The 23589-nt window shown below is 38.4% G+C and overlaps 1 protein-coding gene across 11 annotated transcripts in view; it reads right to left on the bottom strand.

Moving 5' to 3' along the window:
* Positions 1-23589, bottom strand: part of LOC127416662 (diacylglycerol kinase zeta-like) — a 173773-nt gene that overhangs the window by 19813 nt on the left and 130371 nt on the right. For 7 of the 11 annotated variants that reach the window (XM_051656189.1, XM_051656204.1, XM_051656161.1 and 4 more), the window contains 6 exons: positions 20958-21037; positions 19198-19267; positions 15366-15406; positions 15064-15260; positions 9095-9196; positions 3023-3079 (listed from right to left, as the gene is read on the bottom strand). In XM_051656189.1, coding sequence (XP_051512149.1) covers positions 3023-3079; positions 9095-9196; positions 15064-15260; positions 15366-15406; positions 19198-19267; positions 20958-21037 — 547 coding nt within the window. Of the gene's footprint in view, positions 1-3022; positions 3101-9094; positions 9197-15063; positions 15261-15365; positions 15407-19197; positions 19268-19389; positions 20276-20957; positions 21038-23589 lie in introns of those variants that run through there. The other 4 variants (XR_007893159.1, XR_007893162.1, XM_051656143.1 and 1 more) reach the window with 4 other exon arrangements.

The raw sequence follows: 23589 nt of genomic DNA, 5'->3' as shown, positions 1-23589 counted from the left end.
CATTAGAGACATTTCTGATTAGATCTTTGCCTACGTGACTGGAGTTACACAGTAGTACCACAGTAACATCATCTTAATGGGGTGAGAAAACACATTTTCAAATCAAATACAATTTCAGGACCACCTCACATAAGGTCACATCACTGAGTTACTCTTATTGAAGTAGTAAAGACCTATTTTTATCTTTTGCCATATCCATTTAGCTGAGAAATAACCAACTACCCCTCAGAATAAAAAAAGCTGTATTTCTTGCAGCTTTATTAGGGCCAGGCATCTCTGAGAGACTCACATTACAGTGCATGATGAGGAAAGATTTGATGATGTCACTCAGACCTTTCTCTATCATGAGAGCTAAATACATATGCAACCATTTAGGCTGGTAGCAGTTTATTCCTCCAGCCTGAAACATGCCTGAACCTTTCCTTGGTATGTAACCAAAGCTATAATTACAGACATTCTTTAACACTGCTTAAAACATACACGCACACCAAGGTTATAATTGTTAATGAAACCGATTACTAAAATGAAAACTAGCAGTGAAAAAACATTTTCATTACCTAAAATAAAAAACAAACAGTAGTTTGAAATATATAAATAAACAAACTATAAATGTGCACAACAATACGAACAAAAACTAAATAGATTCATAGAGAAAATGATTCAATTTTCATATGTTCAATCTATGTTTGATAATATTATTTAAATAATCTCTCAATCTTGATTACTCTGTGTAAGAACCGGTGAACAACTGTCTGATTGACATGTAAAACAACCAACCACAGTTCATCTGTATATATGATGTTAATTTGACAAATAAAAAGCAAGTTTCTGTTTCATCACAGGCAGATAATGTGATATTGTAGGCTAACACTTTAAAATAATGTTGTACTTGTTAACAATGCACCATGAACTAACAAAGAACAATACATTTAATAACATTTATTAATCTTGGTCAATGTGAATTTATAAATCTCCAGTTGTTCATTCTAGTTCATGTACAGGTAAGTTAACAATGCATTACGTAATGTTAACAGTAACCATGTATTAACTTTTAATGTTTAAAATCTACTAGTATATGTTGGAATTAACATTAACCAAGATTAATAAGTGCTGTAAGTGTTGTTCATTGTTAGTTCACGTTAACTAATATATTTATCTGATGTTAACAAATACAAACTTATTGTAAACAAAGTGTAAAATGTTACAGACAATATTTTGTGTTGTAACAAATGAAAAAAATAAATACAAATAAAAAACTAAACTATACTAAAACGAAATAAAAACTAGCCATTAAAAAAAAAAAAAAAATATATATATATATATATATATATATATATATATATATATATATATATATATATATATAATTAAACTGCCCTCGCTGCACTTGTGTATCTGTTCTAGTTTGTTTCTTTTCATCAATATAACCTTGTACATGCTCCCTCCAATTTACCAGCCACAGACACCACATTAAAGATGGTCTGCTTAGCCTGTGCAGGAAACACAGTGCTAATCTCTCTCGTGTTGTTATTTGCTTTGAGTAGCAGATGTGAATCAGTCTCAAGTCTGTGTTCTCCTCCTGGGTAGGGCTATAATTACATTTCAGAAGACAACACAAATCCCTCATTTATGTATAACAGAAAAACATGACATAAAACCCACATTAATTAATTACGGCTTCCATTCAAAATCAAACAACAACAGAAAGCCAATCAATGTCCCTGGGCATGAAGCTGATGGTTTAATCAAACTTGTCAAAATCTTAGGCTGATTTGAGGTATAGATAAGCTCTCTAATTCTCTAAGAAGGAACTGTGGCTGGTTAAAGTGCTGTTTATTTGTGTGCACTGTCTGCACTGGTTTAGCACCCAATTTACTGAAGGATATATGTAGATCAGGCAACAGCGCAAATGTGCCCACAAAATCAGAAGTGCAGAAAGTGCACTTGACTACACCACACATCTGGATATATGCAAGATTGTAGCACTCTTCTCCATCATTTAATCATTATTTGATTTTCTACTGCCATGATTGATAGAAAATGTAACAAATATTTGTTTTGAATAAATTCAGTTATTCAGCTGTTTTCCTCATGCATTAATAGCACAACATTAATCGCAGTGTGCAAATAGCATGGAGTTTTGTGAATAAAGCTTAATCTATAGCGAGCCTAATTTCTGATACACATAAAGGATGCATGTTTGCATGGAAAGGAATCACAATTACTTAATTTAAATACTGAAGACACAGTGCTATTCAAGCGCTGAATTCGCCTTCTTAAACTAGATTGCAGGTGCAGGTATTTGCACTGAAATATCACGTGCAAAAGTGGAGCAACTTGCTCCATATTCATCTGAAAGTGATACATAACAGAATGGTCAGGTTTCAGGCCATCTCTGTGACTGTCTAAGCATGCTAGACCTGTCTGGAATCTCTTTGCAGGAACAAATTGTCTTCCAGCAAACAGCTGTCAGAGAACAGGATGACAGACATCACACCAGACAAATGTCGACAAGACAGAACAAGAAGTAACTCATGCCTAACATGACTAGAACTGACTAGACAGGGCCAGCACAGACTAGATTAGACCCGACCAGACCTGACCAGTCCAACAAAGGCTTAATTACTACCCTGTTTTAGTAAAACTTTGCCAGTTTGAGTGTGTGTGTGTGTGTGTGTGTTTGAGCCTGTGCTGGTTCTATCCTCTGAAGTTGAGTCAGGAAAGACAGCTTGGGATTAATAAGGAACAGAACAGGCTAGCAAAAATAATAATCAGCAACAGAAATGGTGTGGTCCTGCTGTGCTGGAGTTCATTTCCTCATTGCAGCAATGACACTTACTCATGGTCCACGTTAGGAAGAGCAACTGGCCCCAGTAACAATCCCCTCTGGGACTAATAGGGTAGAGCTGCTCTTTGAACACTTCTAACACTAATATCTATAGCAGCTCCGAGAAGAGAGAACGTTAAAAAGTACAGAGAGGGGAGAAACATAGAAACAAAGTGGAGTACTGCTTTGTCTCACCTGCTGGTAGGTTTGAAATCTGCTGCTGTTGTGTTTGAGCGATGAACACCCCCTGCCCTTCAAAACAACAAACAAAACAACAACAACAAAAGACAAAATTAAATTAAAAATAAATATAAATGGGAAAATAAGATACAAATGATGAAGACATAACCATAAACAATAAAAAAAAATATTTTTACATTTTGTGACACACAAAATAAACAAGGGGAAAAGGATAGTTTGAATTGGCAGGGTGTCCCATTGGCTTCCATGACATTTTAAGGGTCTGGCCTTATAGAGCATCTAGCAAGTGCATGTGATGTAATATAACAGACAAACTTAACTGTGAAAAAACAGTAGTGGTGTTATTATCTCAGGACTGTAGCAATTATTCCTCCCTTCAGGCAGGGTTGTGGCTCTGACCACACTGGATCAGACCGGTTCATTACCAACACAAATGTTACATAACACACCACCGACATTGCGGTTTCTTTTAACAAAAGTTCCCTTTTTATAGATCTGAGCCATCACTGACCCTTAAAGAACTTAATAGGATCCAAAGAGCCCATCATTTAGGAACACACAAGAGCATGTGAGCACAGGAGAGCTTTGGCTTTACAAAGCTGATTTCACACCAGAGAGATCTGTGATTGTGGTATCTGTCTTGAAAGCAGTCAGGCAGTAATATCCCTGCTGTCTTCTGTGCAGTGAAAGCTACTGTAATAATTAATAATTATAATTAATAATTTTATTTATTTATCACACATTATACATTTGCACATATACAGTGAAATTCTTTTTTTTTTTCACATATCCCACCTAGGCTGGGGTCAGAGTGCAGGGTCACATCTGTAACATTTCATGATCAGCAGTTTTGCTACATTTTTATCTGTTTCTAATAGTTGGTTCACTTTAAGGCAGTCAAATTAAAATTCAAAATTTGAATATTGGTCAAATTGAATCTCATATGTGTGCCAGGCATTGACAATGACTAAAGTGAAGGTCTTTGGCCATTGAATCTTGCTCTTTTATTAGCATTTTTCTGCATAAGCAATATGTTTTTAAATGCTGTGTCAGGAAAGTAGTTCAATTTCAAGAGCATCTCAAGATACCCGTGCTCCGTTTCATTCTTTTGCGCTTGGTGAGGCATCCTGAGTGAAAAGCCTCTATTAAAACACTGGGCTCAGATACATGCGATTACTGCAGTGAGGCAGAGTCTGAGCTGCAAATACCGCTTCCCAACCAAATTCAACCAAATACCACTACTACTGTATCTGGGAATATTACAACTGCACATACAACTGTAATTATTGAAAAACACTGTATGTTCTGCAAACATAAAATTGTCTATTGAAACTTTTCTATTATAATTTTACATTTTAACTTTAGATTTGAGACTGGCTAAATCATTTGATTTTATAATTTTATGTACTTTAGTTGAAAATGGAATGCACTTTAGTTAACATGTTCTGTATTTTATTTAGATTTATCCATCACGCTCTCTTGTGGACATCATTGATTTAAAAATCTGGTGATCACGGATAGCTTTTTTCCCTAAACTGAAATTTTACCTTTAGGACACCTCTCTCTCTCTCTCTCTCACACACACACACACACACACACACACACACACACACACACACACACACAGGGTCAGGGTGCAAAGCAAACATATTTCTGCACAGTAAATGAGATGTCATACCTGTCACACACCAACAGTCTTAAAAAATGCCTGCTGGCCACAGCCAAAGTTGCACACACACAAACACAGACACAAGCACATTTAAAAATATATAGGGGAATCAATTAAATAGTTGACAAACAAAAGGTACTTCATCTTGATATTCTCCTTTCATTTGGAACTTGACAGACGCAAATCAAAAGATATGATTATTCATTACAAATAAACAATGAGTCTGGCATAAGTGTGCAAACTGCTTCATATTATGTTATACATGAGTTCAAAACAAGACTCAAAACAGTAAAACTGTACACACACCTTTGACAGCACATTAGATGAATTCTATATTGATGCAGCAAGCTGCGACAGTGCTCTGCTACACCCCTTAATAATAAGTTCTTTCTCATTTTCACTTGTTTAAGACATCACTCTTTGTATTTTTGCATTGCTCCATGTTTTTTTGTCACTCTTACATGTATATAACATTAAAGACTTCTGCCCACTGATTGCCGAACAAATGTATCTACCAAAGTAGTTTACGCATTGTGGAGACAATTCTACCATCGCAAAGTATACGGTCTATTGCCCATCCCATCAAACCCAGTTCATGGTCACAATTAGTAAGAAAAAAAAAGAGAAGGGAGAGGAGTTTTTTTTTTTTTTTTCTGTAACAAAGATGAGTTTGAGAGAACTTTCTCACAAAGCAACTCAAGATTTACAGATCAGCATTTCTCACAGCCATCACAGAACTCATTATTCTGCTTTGGGCCATACAAATTTAATCATAAAGAGCAAGAACTCTTAAAGAAATATATACAGTATATACAGTTGTGCTCAAAAGTTTGCACACCCTGGCAGAAATTGTGAAATTTTGGCATTGATTTTGAAAATATTGCTGATCATGCAAAAAAAACTGTCTTTTATTTAAGGATAGTGATCATATGAAGCCATTTATTATCACATAGTTGTTTGGCTCCTTTTTAAATCATAATGATAACAGAAATCACCCAAATGGCCCTGATCAAAAGTTTACATACCCTTGAATGTTTGGCCTTGTTACAGACAAACAAGGTGACACACACAGGTTTAAATGGCAATTAAAGGTTAATTTCCCACACCTGTGGCTTTATATCATTGTATAAATAGTCAATGAGTTTGTTAGCTCTCACGTGGATGCACTGAGCAGACTAGATACTGAGCCATGGGGAGCAGAAAAGAACTGTCAAAAGACCTGCGTAACAAGGTAATGGAACTTTATAAAGATGGAAAAGGATATAAAAAGCCTTGAAAATGCCAGTCAGTACTGTTCAATCACTTATTAAGAAGTGGAAAATTCGGGGATCTCTTGATACCAAGCCAAGGTCAGGTAGACCAAGAAAGATTTCAGCCACAACTGCCAGAAGAATTGTTTGGGATACAAAGAAAAACCCACAGGTAACCTCAGGAGAAATACAGGCTGCTCTGGAAAAAGATGGTGTGGTTGTTTCAAGGAGCACAAACAAAACAAAAACTTGAACAAAAATGAGCTGCATGGTCGAGTTGCCAGAAAGAAGCCTTTACTGTACCAATGCCACAAAAAAGCCTGGTTACAATATACCCGATAACACCTTGACACGCCTCACAACTTCTGGCACACTGTAATTTGGAGTGACGACACCAAAATAGAGCTTTATGGTCACAACCATAAGCGCTATGTTTGGAGAGGGGTCAACAAGGCCTACAGTGAAAAGAATACCATCCCCACTGTGAAGCATGGTGGTGGCTCACTGATGTTTTGGGGGTGTGTGAGCTCTACAGGCACAGGGAATCTTGTGAAAATTGATGGCAAGATGAATGCTGCATGTTAACAGAAAATACTGGCAGACAATTTGCATTCTTCTGCACGAAAGCTGCGCATGGGACGCTCTTGGACTTTCCAGCACGACAATGACCCTAAGCACAAGGCCAAGTTGACCCTCCAGTGGTTACAGCAGAAAAAGGTGAAGGTTCTGGAGTGGCCATCACAGTCTCGTGACCTTAATATCATCGAGCCACTCTGGGGAGATCTCAAACGTGCGGTTCATGCAAGACGACCAAAGACTTTGCATGACCTGGAGGCATTTTGCCAAGACGAATGGGCAGCTATACCACCTGCAAGAATTTGGGGCCTCATAGATAACTATTACAAAAGACTGCATGCTGTCACTGATGCTAAAGGGGGCAATACACAGTATTAAGAACTAAGGGTATGCAGACTTTTGAACAGGGGTCATTTCATTTTTTTCTTTGTTGCCATGTTTTGTTTTATGATTGTGCCATTCTGTTATAACCTACAGTTGAATATGAATCACATAAGAAATAAAATAAATGTGTTTGCCTGCTCATGTTTTCTTTAAAAATGGTACATATATTACTAATTCTCCAAGGGTATGCAAACTTTTGAGCACAACTGCATATATATATATATATATATATATATATATATATATATATATATATATATATATATATACATACATACATACACACACACACACACACACATATATATATATATATATATATATATATATATATGTATATATACACACACACTACCGTTCAAAAGTTTGGGGTCACTTGACTGAAATGTTTCTCATGATCTTAAAAACCTTTTGATCTGAAGGCGTATGCTTAAATGTTTGAAGTTAGTTTTGTAGACAAAAATATAATTGTGCCACCATTTTAATTTATTTAATTACAAAACTAAAATGTTATTAACATTTTTTTTGTTTTTTAAATGGATGACTTGGACCGAATAATTAAGAAAAGCAGCCACTAAGTGCCAACATAGAAAGGAACTTCAATACTATTTCAAAAGCATCCCAGGGTGAAACCTCAAGAAGTTGGTTGAGAAAATGTCAAGAGTACATGTCTGCAGAATCTAGGCAAGGTGTGGCCACTTTGAAGATGCTAAAATATAACACAGTTTTGATTTATTTGGGATTTTTTTAGTCACAACATAATTCCCATATTTCCATTTCTATTATTCCATAGTTGTGATGACTTTACTATTATTCTAAAATGAGAAAAAAATTAAAAAAAATAAAGAATGAGTAAGTGACCCTAAACTTTTGAACGGTAGTGTGTATATATATATATATATATATATATATATATATATATATATATATATATATATATATATATATATATATATATAGTATTAGGGTGTAACGGTACACAGAAGTCACGGTTTGGTACGTACCTCGGTTTTGGGGTCACGGTTTGATACGAGTTCAGTACAACAGGAAAAAGCAACAAATCCAAAATGCTAGGTTTCTTTTCATTTATTTTGAACAGACAGTATACAAATTACAGTTTGTTTCCACCTAGTGGCATTTAGTACCCCCTGAGGTAGTTGGTACAGTACAGCCTCCTTTATTGTTTTTTATTATTTTTTATTTAGTTCAATTACAGACAAGTACAATGCAAAAAGTACAAGGCAAATATAAGGCATTGTGGTACAGTTCAGAATATGTGAAACAGAGAATAACAACAACAACTAAAACATAAAATGAACATATATGTCAAAAAAAAATTTTTTGTCTTATGAATATAAAACTTTGCCAAAATAATTAAAAGATTAATAATGTCATTTTGTTTATCAGAAAAATATGGGTTTTGAAAACAAAGTAAAATAAGGTTCTAAATTAAGAGTTTTTGTCTTGCCCTATTTTAAAGGGCAATAAAAAACAAATGTTCAATATCTTCAAATGATGTTTTACAAAAAGTACATTTATCACAAACAGTATGAATATATCCACTAATGGCTGCATTTACAGGATAACATCTATGAATAATTTTGTAAATTATTTATTTTACTTTATTAGAAATAACATGTCCAAATGCTGTGCCAAGATATACAATGACGGCCTCCTTTAGTGTATTAAGCACTAAGCAGTAAACAGAATGCACTCTTGCATAGGCCATATTTTTTTGTAGGGTTGATAAAAAGCAAAAAGTATTTGGTCACAATCAGCTACAAAACTGAAAAAGCATCTCGTGTGATATAAAAGTACAAAATAAATAGAATCATGAAAAATAAAACTTGTGCATTAGAAGCCATTCTTGTTTTCGGTTGGTGCATAGATGGTCTCTTCTTCTTCTGCTCTTTTTCCTGTTGTGGCGTTTAGCATACAGCATTGCACTACCGCGAGCACCCCTTTTGGATTGGAGTGTGGATCGCCTGTGACTGACTCAGATGTATTCTTTGTCTGACTGCACGCACCAAACCGTGACGTCAGTACCGTGATGGTTCGGGACGAATATCTGTACCGTTACACCCCTAATATATATATATTGTGGAAGCATGCTTTTTTCTCCTAGCTGGAGTTTCAGATATGTGTTCTGGAAAAGTATACAGTAAATGTTCTATCTGTTTCTCTTACCTGCTGAGAGCTGGTTTGGCTGATCTGAGTGAGTCACTGTGTGCAAGAGCTTGTGCCACAGAACTGTCACTGGAAACACGCTTCCTTTGGAGCTCCTCAATCCTGAAGAAACAAGGAGAGAGGCAGAGAAAAGAGAGAAAGAGAGAGAGAGAGAGAGAGAGAGAGAGAGAGAGACATTATCAAGGGGAATATTTGACTATATCACTAAAATGGGACTGAGCTCCTTCAGCAAAGGTCAGTCATTGTATCAGCAACTATCAAAGCCTAAAATATTAAACAAAAATTCTGCACTCTGAAATGTGTCAAACAGCAATTTAAAAGTAAACACTGCATTCTCAGCATTGCCACAATGGTCACCATGGCAGGTACTGGTGTAAACTGTCTTATAAGGCTTGTCAGGTTTGAAGAGAATCTTGCTGAGCAAGTTAGTTGAAGTCTACCTGAATAATAACACATCCAGTTTAATGGCACTCAAGCCCCCTTGAGGACTGCGATTTTTTACCACCACAGCAATGCAGAGCAAGTATGTACAACAGGACCAAATACTTCCAATGCGTTGACCATGAATTTGCATAGAATATGTTTCTGGCCTCACATATTACACATTACAGTTTGGTTGACACAAACACTTCCAAAAGCGTTAGATGCATGTTGTTTCTGTTACAAAATAGTATGTGAAAGAGAGTAAAAGAAAGAGAGAGATACTATCCTTTGATCTCCACTAGTGCATGTATCACCCTGTAGCAGTCTGAGCTTATTTGGTGCAAAAGCATAACCGGTGGAAAAACATTACAGAGACAAGAGACAGTGAGAGCGAGAGAGAGAGAGCGAGAGAGCAACCCAACATTTCTTGACACTCAAAAAGACAATGTTGCCACTCTGTTCACCCACAGCTCACACTGGCAAACTCAGCACTTAACTCCACACAAAGAACAACACAAAGGCTAATTACATCATTTTATTAATTTAATATTCCTTTCATGAGTGATTCTGTGTGATTCTGAATTGAACAAAAGCATGTTCAATGTTGGCTCAGCAAAAGATCGTTACTTCTTCCCTAAGGGAGTTAAGAGATGTAATGATCCCTGTGAAACACATCAGCAGCCATGTGCATGTGACTGAAAACAAACCAACTACAGAAAAGTTGCCAAAAATTGCATCCAAAACATACAGTGCTACAGATTATATATACAGTATATATATATATATATATATATATATGTGTCTAGAAAACACTTTGTCTTCTAGACATGCCATTAAGAATAAAAATAAAAACAAGGACCGACTGGGAACAGGAACAAGACTGGAAAAGGAACAGATGGACTGAAAAACAAAACGATTTGACAAACACAAGAGGGAGAAGGCACATTATATAGATGAAGACACATGAGGGACAAGTGCAGACAATCAACATGACAAGAACTAAACGAGGAGGTGTGGCAAGAGAAAACAAGCTGGCTGGGTCAGAAGAGTGCATGGCAGACAAAAAACACAACAGATTCATGCGCTCAAACACAAAACAGAAATCAACAGATAACAAGAAGGAGAGGGCTGTCAGACCGAGGTCATGACAGTACCCCACTAAACAGATGCCACCTGGCATCCAAACTAGACAGGCCAGGCCGAGGGACAGATGACAGTCCAGGTAGGCTGGGTGGAGGAGACCAGGGGAGTGGTCTGGGCCAGGTTGCAGGTGAATCAGAAGGCCATGGCGGAGCCAGAGAAGGATCCAGAGGCATAGATGGACCGGGAGGCCAGGGCGGAGCCGGAGAAGGACTCGGAGGTCTGGATGGACCGGGAGGCCAGGGCCGAACCGGAGGGGAACCCGGAGACCAAGGCAAAGTCCGAGCTGCTGAGCAGCTTGTAATGTCAGTAGTGGCCACAGATGACTGGACAGACTGGTCGGTATTCGTAGGGGACAGGACTGGGTCAGACTGAGTGGTGACCGCAGAGTGCTGGTCAGACTGGGCAGGGACCTTACAGGGCTGAACAACAGACTGGTGGCTGGTGTCTGACAGGTGCTGGTTACTAGGCTGAGCAACAGACTGGTGACTGGTGTCTGATGGGTTCTGGCTACTGGGCTGAGCGACAAACTGGTAGCTGGTGTCTGATGGGTGCTGGCTAGTGGGTTGAGCAACAGAATGGTAGCTGTGTCCGATGACAGCTAGTTACTGGGCTGCGTAACAGACTGGTAGCTGGTGTCTGATGGGTGTTGGCCACTGGACTGAGCAACAGACTGGTCACTGGTGTCTGATGGGTGCTGGTAACTGGGATGAGTAATAGACTGGTAGCTGTTGTCTGATGGGTGCTGGACACTGGACTGAACAAAGGGCTGGTCGACAGCCGCTAGGGACTGGACCGGACAGTGGACAATCAGAGGGGACTGAACAGGCTCGTTGAAGGTCACCAGGGGCTGGAAAGGATCATCGACGGTCACAGGGGACTGGAGAGACTTGTCGACGGCCACAGGGAAATGGACAGGCTCGTCGACAGCCTCAGGGAAATGGACAGACTTCTCGACAGCCACTGAGAACTGGACAGGCTCGTCGACAGCCTCAGGGAAATGGACAGACTCATCGACGACAAAGGGGAACTGGACGGACTTGTCGACAGCCACTGGGAACGGGACAGGCTCATCGACAGCCTTAGGGAACTGGACGGACTCATCGATGGCCACAGGGAACAGGACAGGCTCGTTGACAGCATCAGAGAACTGGACAGACTTAATGACTACAGTGAACTGGACAGGCTCATCGACAGCATCAGAGAACTGGACAGACTTAATGTCTACAGTGAACTGGACAGGCTCGTCGACGGCCACAGGGAACAGGACAGGCTCATCAATGGCCTCAGGGAACAGGACAGGCTTGTCGACGGCCAGAGACAACAGGACAGGCTCGATGTCAGCCTCAGGAAACTGGACAGACTCAATGACCACGGGGACCTGGACAGGCTGTGTAGTGACTGCTGAGATCGGGAGCACTGGCAGCGACTGGGAAAAGGCCTCCATGGCTGGGAACGCTGGCAGCGACTGGGGAATGGCCTCCATGGCCGGGAACGCTTGCAGCAACAAGGGAACAGCCTCCGTGGCCTTGAGTGCTGGCAGCGTCAGTGAGGGGGCATCACTGTCCTTGGGCTGGATGAAGAGAGAGAGCCTTCCGAGACACAGGCTGAGATAAAATAATCCCACCAATTTTATGGTCTCGGTAAGACTCCCCTCTTCACCCCCAACAGGAACACAAGACTTGATGGGCTCAACCACAAAGAGATCAATGAGGCATTCCTGGTTGAAGCCCAAACCCGAGGCCAGCGCTTGAAATTCCAGCGAATACTCCCTCACCGGCTGGTTCCCCTGACGGAGACCAAAGATCTTTTCAGTTTTGGCAGCTCTTTGGCGAACCGAAAAAAAAAAAAAAAAAAAACTAATTCCTGCTGGGTCCATTAGTGGTTGAATCGTTCTGTCACGGTACGTAAGCAGGAAGGAGGACCCAAACGCAGGAATGAGTAAAATCAATGATTTTATTACACAAAAGAAAAACAAACAGGCAAATGCAAAACTCTCACGGGGGAGAGAAAACAAATTAAACATAAACGAGAATAAAAATAATAACAAGGACCAACCGGGAACAGGAACAAGACTGGAACAGGAACAAACTAACTGACAAACAAAATGATTCGACAAACACAAGAGGAAGAAGGCACAATATATAGATAAACACACGAGGGACAGGTGCAGACATTCAACATGACAAGGACTAAACGAGGAGGTGTGCAAAACTTGTGTGTCATGTAAATAACAACAGACTCCGAAACTGGCATTTCTCTGTGCGGTCAGCACCTCTTCTATGAGTTGCGCAAAGTGTCCCGATCTAAGGGGGAGAGACTGAATCTACACCCGGCTGATGCACACTCTGTCGCGGGGATGCTCGTCCCTCGAGCACGCGTACTTGCTGCAGCTAGATTATAACGTGATGGCTCGTGACTTACTGAATCATAATATATGTCACTGTGCATTTCTTATTGTAAAGAAAATTGGCAATCTGCAGCTTTAATAATAAGGGAGAGGTTTTTTTTTTTTTTGTGAGTTAAAGATGGATTGAAGTGAATAAAAAGGTCAGAGAGGGTAGTCTTCACCCCATTATACACTGCAACAAAATATGTTTTTGATTTGTTTTTGTTTTGGCTTGTTTTCCAAAAATAATATCTAAAACTCATTTAAAACAACGTACATTTACTTTAAAAGCTATACTGCAGAATAAAAAATTGTTATCTGATAATGTTGAATATAAAAAATATTTTAAAATATCTAAAAATCCTTTAAAAAAAGATGCATTCACCTGAGAAGCAGCATATAAGACATTTACACTTGCTTTTAGAGAATAGATCTTGAATAAAAGTAAATTTTGTCTTTACTGCACTTGCAGAAGTATAACAAAGTGAAAAAATACACTTATATTTAAGATACATTCTCTTAAAGCAAGTCTATATATCTTATATGTTGCTTCTCAAGTAAATGTATCTTGTTTTAAACAAGACAAAAACACTTGACAACAATAGGATTTTTTGCAGTGAATATTTTACCTAATTAAATTATTTATTTTATTTTATTTTTTCATTTAGAGGTATTTTTAAAGGATGATTTTGTCCTCTGTATTGTTAGCAAGCACGTTTAATACAACCTTTTAAGTCGGGGCACAATCTGAATAGTCGTTTAAGAGCTAATGATTAATACTTGTAATAATCACAGAATAGAAGAATAATCATTCTAATAATTGATACATTAGTCGATATTCAAAATAATCGTTAGTTGCAGCCCTAAAGGATAATAATAAGGAGAGGACAGGAGTAATAAGGAGAGGAAATGATATGAAGGGAGGGGAGAGAGAGGAGTAATAAGGAGAGGAAATGATATGAAGGGAGGGGAGCAGACAGGAGTAATAAGGAGAGGAAATTATATGAAGGGAGGGGAGAGAGAGGAGTAATAAGGATAATAATAAGGAGAGGACATGATAGGACGGGAGGGGAGAGGAGCAAAAAGGAGAGGAGAGGATTAATAAGGTTGACAATAAGGATAATTATAAAGAGAGGAGAGGATTAATAAGTAGAGCAGAGGAGTAATAAGTATAATAATGAGAGGAGAAGAGAGGAATGGAGAGGAATATCTGCACTGCATTTAAAGGAGCTGCTGATGGACATGTACTTTTGGAATAATGATTGTTGTGAGCTTCAACAGCTACTTATATCCATCATACACCAAATATTAAATAATTACTAATAAAAAATTTACAAACACTCTTAAGTACACATAACATTTCACTTATAAAATTTAGAGAAGCTAAATAACTGTGTTCGGTTTCCCTGTTTCTAGCTCTCTAACCCCCTCCAAAGATAAGCTGCAGACTGTATATAGCTATAAATAGAGGATCGGATCAAGCTCTGCGCTGAAGGAAACGCTCTTGTTTTATTCACTCTGAACCACATAGTTATCCTGCTACACACACATACACCCACACATCCAATTTCACATTTTCATTCCCAAACATGCAAATACATTCATGTATGAACTTGCCCACACATTTGCACAAACTCATATAAAAAGCATTCCAGAAGCTACAACTATAAATGCCCTAGGTGAATGTTAATCTTACAGTTCTCAGTACAGTGGAATTAAAGTTGTTAATCTAGCTTGTACAAAGCTGTGAGAACCACAGTGCCACCAGATGGCTTAAAGCTCTATAGCTCCCTGATGGCTGATATTCCAAAGCAGACGCTGCTGTCTCATTAACAGTAATATGAGTTATTATCTGCTGCTAACAACAAACAAGTCTCCTGGTTTAAAATGTTTGTAGAATAACTAATTTATCAAAAGCATCATTATAATGACAAGACAAAGATTAGCTTAAACAATGGCACTGGATGCATATGTACAGCTACAGATGTTTGTGCACGTGGTGATTATGGTGTCTCACCTGGGTCCAGGCGAGTTCTGTGGAGAAGAGGAGGATGAGTGGAAGGTGAATTCGCGTGGAACGGACGGGATGTCTCCAGAGGAGTCCACTAGGTCTGGCATGCCTGGTGACGTGCTGACTGTCTCTGTGACAACCAGCTCTGGGTCCAAAACAAACAACTCATCCTGAGAAATCTCAGTCACATAGTTAAGATGCTCCTGAGAAGACAATAAACACAGATATCAAATAAATATGAATGGTGTGTGTGGATCCTCAAAACTAAATTGCAGCTATTTAATAAAAGACTAGTATGAAGGACTCACTTGAGCTCGATCAATCCTGTAGAATCGATCTGCTGTTGTAGCTGTAAATACAAGACATAAAATACAATCCAAATCAGACCTCTGAGTAGGTACAACAACTCCAAATGGAAGTTCAAACTGGACACAAATTGGACACTTAAAGGGATAGTTCACCCAACATTTTTAATTCTGCCATCATTTACTTACCTTCATACTGTTATAAACCTCAAACCTGTATGACTTTCTTTCTTCTGTGGAACATAAAAGGAGATGTTAGGCAGAATGTTAAAGGGGACCTATTATGCAAAATTCACATATTACATGGTGTTTGAACATAAATGTGAGTTGGCAGTGTGTGTACACAACCACCCTACAATGTTAAAAGTCCACCCACTCCTCTTTCTTATATTTCTTTTAATCTAAAACAGTGTCTCAAAGTGATTGGTTTTCGTTTCTGCTCTAACGTGATGTCACGTTAGAGCAAGCCTCGCCCACGACTTGTGACAGACTCCACCCTATTATCATAGATCCTCCCGAGTGATCTACACATAGTCCGCAATTTTTTTCTGCACTGGAGCAGCTACGGTGAGAAGAATAATGTCTCAGATTCGTAAGCATCATAAGTGTTCTGTTGTTGGCTGTAAAAGTGAACATAAGAGTCTTCATGTATTCCCGGCATCAGAGCCACTGAAGACGCAGTGGACAAGTATTGTTTTTGAAGCAAATGTGCCCCAAAACATACCAAAATTCATGCATGTTTGTGCAAATCATTTTACAACGGACTGCTTTGTGAATGAGGGTCAATATAAAAGCAGGATTTTCAAAAAATTAGATTCTCAAGCATGGATCAGTACCAACTGTTCGTGTTCCAGCTTTATATCCTGAAGATGCAAGTATCGCACTTTATATTTTGTGAATGTTTGCAAATCGCCTTTCCGAATGTGCTTGTTAGCTGATTCCATGGCTAATGCAGCTAAAGAATCATTGTCTCTGATTGTTTTCACGAAGAACAGAGCTATGTCAATATCTTTAATTTTTAACCCGAAAACGCTTACTGTCAGCTACCATTGTCTCTGATTGTATTCACGGAGACCAGAGCTATGTCGTTATTTTTACGCTTACTGTCTGCATAATAATAGGGGGTGGGGAGCAGCAGCTCAGTTGCATTTAAAGAGACACACATGAAAACAGCGTGTTTTTGATTCCATCAAAAAAAGAGGCATTTACAACATGGTATAACAAATGATCCGTGGGGTATTTTGAGCTGAAACTTCACAGACACATTCTGGGGACACCTGAGACTTATATTACATCTTGTAAAAAGGGCAATAATAGGTCTCCTTTAATATCTTAGTCAAGTTAGAATAGTTAGTAAAGACACCATTTGCTTCTAAAGTATCCATTAGAAGTGAATGGTGACTTTACTAACATTCTGACTAACATCTTTTGTGTTCCATAAAGGAAAGAAAATCAAACAGGCTTGGAACAACATGCATGTGAGTAAATAACACAATTTTCTTTTTAAGGAAACCCATGACATTCAGGGTTGACTGCAACAGATATCATTAAGATGACCGGAATGAACCAAAAAGGGTCAATCCAGGTATTTGAACCAAAAATTTCAATGGATTTGTGTTCGTGTATGATACACACACAACACTCCCCTCATGCTGTTCTTAATGAGCAGGAAAAAAGACAGAGATCCACAAATCTCCCATCTCACCAAAGCAATTAATTTCACAGAGAGAGAGAGTGAATGAAGTGTTGTGGGAAGTGTATACAGTGCACACATGCACAAACTTCCAACAGCTTGTCCTCATCCCAGTAAATAACAGTAACAGCACATACAATGTGTGCACATGGTTCCCCCACGCCCTGGCTGTATGCTGCCCCGAAGTGCTGCTCGGAGGCATTGACAATCAAACATGAACTTGTAATCAGTTCGACAGCAACTTCATAACACTGGGCCGAGATCAAAAGTGCTGTCATAATTACTCTAAAAAGTTCTGTCTCGTGTTGCAGCTCTCAGCTCTGGTAATAAAGCCCTCAGAATCTCTTTAGTCTTGGAATGAGAAGATGAGTTTTGCTCTGAGCCAGTGGGAGGAGCAGAAGGAGGGACTGGAATGGAGTGATGATATACAGTAAAGGGTGGAAAGATGGAAGTACTGAGATATGATTAATCTCTACTGAGATGTTGTGTCATTTTGATGTGTAGCAGTTTAGGTAGTATGTGAATGTGACTCATGGAGAATCTGTGTAATGATGAATGACACCCAGTGTCTGGAGATGCTGTCAAAGGAAGTCTGAAGGTCCTTTCACTTTTCAAGATTCGCGAAAGGGCTTAAATGCACCTTTAAACCCAAGCATCATGCACAGCTTTGACCTCCACATGAAAAGTGATGCAGACAGCATCTTAGAAGGGCAATTTACCATTTATTAATTTGCATAGACCATCTAACGAAAATAATATGAATATCATTTTATAAATTTCATGATACACCTTTAACTTTGTTTTACAACTTGATTTGTCTACGCACAGTAGATATGCATAAGACTGCTCCATAGATTTCAGTGCATTAGGGAATGTTGACACGAGTCATCTGAAAGGACTCTTTGAACACATTACCATCATTTTTCTTTAAATTGGATGTTATCAATCTGACACTATATAAAAGTATATTGATATTACTAAGCAATGAACATATTATTCATTGCATCCATTCCATCAAGAATGAAAGAATAAATACTGTATAGCGACACTCTTGTTCCTGATGGATTCTCACAACTTCACACTGATCAAACAGCAGAATACTACAAGGCAACAAAACTGTTCACATCTCTTTTTCTCCTGACACTCACACATACTAGTATACCAATAAGGGGTAAGTGGGGTGGAATGTATGGTTAACTGTAAGGTGAAGTGAGTTCAAAGCAGGGTACAGTGCAAATGTTGCTATCTTATTTTTTTTTACATTTTGTACATGTTTTTGTACATTTTTGTTAAAGATGCACTCAGTGATTTTTTTCTGCTAATTGCTAAACTTTTAAACAGAAAAAACGTAATAGTATTATCGCAAAAACCACCTTTCTCTGTTTTCACTTGTAGAATAAATTAATTATGGCTGACTTCGAAAAGCACATTTCTACAATGTTATCTGTAACTGAAAAAGTTAGCTCTTGCATGATGCCACATCTACGCTGCTAGGTGTCAGCAAACATAATCAACAATATTACTGTTGTGTTACTGAGTGCACCTTTAACTGAAATCAAGTAAGAAAATTTAATAAAAAATAAAAATAAAAAACTAAATGTAAAATTTAAATTTTGCCTTAGCAATTAATGGACATAAAAAACCAGACATAAATTATGTTTCCAAAGAGTTGATGGATCCTGTGAGCTCAATGGCAGATGCAAATCAAGATAGAAAGGTGTGTGTGTGTGTATAGGCAGGCACATGTGTGATTGTGTGCTTGCATGCACAGTATGATCAGGGAGCTCTTTCATAAAGTTTTTGACCGGGTGCTGATCTGCAGGTGTGACCAGGTGGAGCACACACACATTTAGAGTTCATCATGAAGGACATGCAGTTAATATGCTGAAAACAGCTCCTCCCTTTTTCTCTGCAGCTCTTGTGCTCATTCATGACTGTAGTTGACTGTGGCACTTGAGAAAGCATTTTGTGGGCCTGACTCATGGTTTTGAGTCTCTGACCTTTACTCTCTGCAGTTTTATTCACATGGGTTAAATTTACAGCTTTATCCTGAAGGAACATCATGGCATGACTTGTTCTGTGCTGTACAGTAGCAGGCCGCACAGCTCTCATCCTCTGAACTGCAGTGAAAAGAATACTCACAGTCAAGAAAGCACCATTTTGGCGACAGCCTCTGTGACGACAAAGCCTTAGGTTTGGTCCCATCACCTTCCTGAGAATGAGACGGGAGGAAAACATGGGGTAGGAGATGGGAAAAGGGCGACAGAAAAGAGGAGAGGAGTCATGATTAGTGCCATCTTATGTAACTCAGAACAGACAAACAGCATCTGAACAGTGCGGAACTTCACTATTTTCAGCATACACACACACATACCTGTCATCACTTCTTGTTACATCTCTTTCCATAAAGCTTCAAACTGCCATTTGAACATTAACTGTACATAACTTGCCATGAAAGTCATGCAACTGAGTCAAACAACCCCACATCTAAACACAATGTACACACTACAAAGACTATACTCACAAAATCCACAAACACAAAATGAAAATCAAACACCTGCATGCACCATCACTATAAAGCTGCCATTCTTAACAGAGGCTAACACAAGAACGACAGAATCCATTCACAGAAAGCACACGGGAGCACTTAGGGCCCATGGGAAAAATCTGGGGAATGATGGGCTGAGCTGGTGGATTTAGCTTACCAAACTCATACTGTATTTTGTGCCTTTTAGAAGTTTCAGACATAACATCTGTCATGAGGGAATGATGTACTAATGAGGGTTCTCTTTATGTCTACAAACAGATTAGTGTCTAGGAGGCGCTAGAGCGCACTTATCTCACTCAGGACGATGGAAGAGATGAGATTTAGGATGAATTCTGGGATACTTTGCTTCAGGGATGATGTTAAGGACTATCTGAAAATAAACTGTCTTGCTTATTTTATCTCTATGGGGATTTACGCACTCTCACAGTAAACATTTCTCTCTCAGGGCCTACTTTAAGAAAACATAAATGTGCTGCTTTAGTGTATCTAGTTTTCAAGGTTTGCATCAAAGGAATTTCCATCAAATTCTGATAGGTCTTGGTACAAGTGTCCAGGCTGTATTTACAGTCTTGTTCCTGAAAGTGCTCCAGGTGTGCCTGCCTCACCTCTCTCCAGTGTCTTACCCACCTGGAGCACCAGCCGCTGTAGAGATGGGTGACACGACACAAAGTCCTGCAGGAGACCCCATTCCATTAGATACACACACAAATTCCATTACATCAGACACTCTACCCATCAAATCAGATCTCTCACACCTGTATTGTCACCTTCATAGCAGATGCTGTTGCACATAGTCATCATCTGCTGACTGACTGAATTAAAGTGAGCATTTGAATTTGAGTTTGAGAATAAAGAATACCCAGTTCTTTCAAAGAGACTCTAATCACACCAGTTGTCACACAACTTTACCGCCTAGGGTCTTTCATTAAAGACTGCTGAGAGCAGTGTGTGTGTCTGTAAGTATGTGAGATTTTAAGATAAAGTCTTCTGCTCTTGCCTTCCATATGCCAACAAAACAAGCCATAATTTGCATATTTCTCTAGATAAAGGCTTTGACTGATTGGGGAACCATTTAGTTTCATAGCTGAAAGTGAAATTCTTTATATAACCACTGTTCCCTAAAGGAAAAGAATGCAATGAAGATAGTATGAGATGACATGGTCTATATTCCATACTATCTGTGTTGCACTTAGCAAAACCTCTCTGTTATTAGATTCTCACTGTGACTGACTTTTCCCATCATTAATCAAACTACAACACTTCTCTCCTCCTCTCTCTTTTCCTGTCCTTTAAATGTCTAATCTTTCAATTCATACCCCAGTCCATCTGTTAGACCCACCCCCTCAATTTTTACCTCCTGTAGTCTCTCAATGTGAGCTCGGCAGGTTTCCAGATCACTGTCTCCTGGGACAACGATGAGACCCAGTGGGATCGCTGAGATAAGGATGAAGAGAGACAAAAATTGGAGTTAAAAAGAAAGATGGAATGAAGAAACAGAATCATTCAATCACTCTCACAGTAACAGGCTGCGGTGCATTGTGAAAAACTTGGCCCACATTTTTTTCTCTGGAGATACTGATCAGCAGTGGATGGAGTAAAAATAAAAGAAGAGAGAGGAAGAGAGATGGGTGAAGAAAGAAAGCAAAAGAAAGAAAGAAAGAAACTATGGTCATTTTGCCTAATTAATCACTGTCTTTGTGCATATGCCTATACACAGGTTGATGAATATGATTAATGTCAGTTGTATGTGTCATGTCCAACAAGTGCTTACTCAGACCCAATCAAGCTCATTCAAACTAGTTCTCAGATTTTTTATGAAACGAGGTCAGACAGTAATAGGACGTGATGGGGAGGATGTGGCAATTTAGTCTACACAAAACTCTATATCCCTGCAGGCATTGTGTAGAATGTGCTGTCATTAAGAGGAAAAGAATATGATGAAATATGATGATTGTGCAGTGGTTGCTGAGGGTACATGTGTCCTTTCATGTACTGTGTATGCAGTGGTTGATTTGTAAAAAAAATTCAAGGGAGATTGTGTTGTCCAGGTTTATCAGATGTTTTTTAAAATGTCAAACTCAATCTTGAGGGTCTAAAGGTTTCCACTCGGTTTTATGGTTTTTATGGTCAGCATAAACAAAATACCTACCTACATGTTAGTTACACCACAACTTTGAATTGGTGGACAAAATGCATTTTAAAATATGACTCATATTTTCAAACAATTGATTCACTTAATTGATTTTTTTAATAATAAATAATAATAAAAGATTATTCTGCACTAGTCATGCCAACATTTCTTTTTTCAGGAATTTCAGCTTTTAATGAGACTGTGACTTTTTTTACTGTCTCTGGACACCACATGACATTTGTTTTACTGTAAGCCCCAGAAAAAATATCAATATGACTTTAAACTACAAAATACAAAAATATGCTCATCATAGAAGAGGTATATTCAAGTTTGTGTGAATTGCATTTTTTAAATGTATTTTTAATTTAATAGATTTGGACAAAAATGAGCATCACTTCATTGACCCTTAGGACACATGGCCATAATATGCACCTGTTACCCACTGTAATTGTATTTTATGATGAACTCGTTATGACGTTTCTGTAAAACATGCTTAAACAGTGCTATAACACAAAAGTGTTTTATGGGCGAAACCCTGAAAACTGTTTGATTTAAAAACATGTACACGTTGTAACTGTAAACAATATCTTACATTCTGTTCTCCTTTTTTTTAAAGAAAGACAAAAGATTTCCTTGAACTGTTCTCTTTGCCATTTCTGAAAGTGCGCAAAACTTTTAAAACATTACCTTCAGTGGCGTAACTTTCATGTGAACACTAGGAAGGACATGTCAACCATCGCTAAACTCCAACACACCTGCCAGTGTTTTCAGAAAACCAGCGTCTTTTCAAGTGTAGAGAAAGCTTGCACGATCAAGGTTGCCAGATTATGTTACTAAAGCATCACCCTGGCAGAATATTTCCAAACTGTACAAGTGTTCAGATCTGATTGGGGGATTTCACCTGTACAAATCTGGAAACCTTACACATGCCGAAATATAATTCTGACTGGCAAATCGCTGTTATTTATCAAATGTAGAAAATGTTATATTTTACTTGCACGATTAGTTCCAAGTAATACATGACACAATTATTCCAAAGAGGATGGTAAGAGGGATAGTGGTTTTACAAGGGGGATGCTTTTTGGTATTTCTTGCAACAAGAGGGGTGCCATCCCCTCGCATCCCCCCTCAATTTGAGCCCTGTGTATATGCACATCCTAGTGTCCCAGTTACTTTTGAGGCAAAGGGTAAAAGCATGGATGAATCCCATACTGAGATCACAACTACGGTTGCCAACTTTCTACCAGCCAAATAAGGGACATTCCAGCTCTAAATACGGGAAATTTTTTCCAGAAGGGCTCTTGCGTCAAACGTTGCACAACGGTTAAAGAGGTCCACATAATACTTGTTTACATAGGAAAACAATAGAAAAACATGTTTGGTGTGAACGGACCCTAATATGCTTAAAAAGATAACCGCTTTAATGCAACAACCAGAAAGAACCAAATTTCTATCAATCTTCACTTTTAATAAACACTACTTTTGCCGAAAGAAAGAAGCTGCAATCAACTGAGAAAAACAGTATTTTTCTGTCAAGTGTTTCAGTCCCCATAATTAAGTTTAAGCCTTTTTGGTTTATAAAGATTTACAAACCGTCTTTCCATTTAAAATTGGGCTCATCAGTTTGTAGACAGTACAGTACATCACTAATGTGTTAAAAATAGTATATATCACTAACAAAATACACTTGTCTTAGTACAAGTCTTAGAACTGTTTTGAGCAACCATGCATTATAATGAATTTTAATTGGAGAGAAAATGCTTAAAATGAACATTCAGTCATTGTTTACTCACCCCTGTGTTGATATAATAAATTATCGTATGCGACTCGTGCCTTGTTCTGAAGGCATACAATA

This window comes from Myxocyprinus asiaticus, chromosome 2 (assembly GCF_019703515.2).
Source record: "Myxocyprinus asiaticus isolate MX2 ecotype Aquarium Trade chromosome 2, UBuf_Myxa_2, whole genome shotgun sequence".
NCBI classification, from domain to species: Eukaryota; Metazoa; Chordata; class Actinopteri; order Cypriniformes; family Catostomidae; genus Myxocyprinus; species Myxocyprinus asiaticus.
Note: the sequence above shows the minus strand (reverse complement) of the source record. Positions and strands in the feature narration are given on the sequence as shown.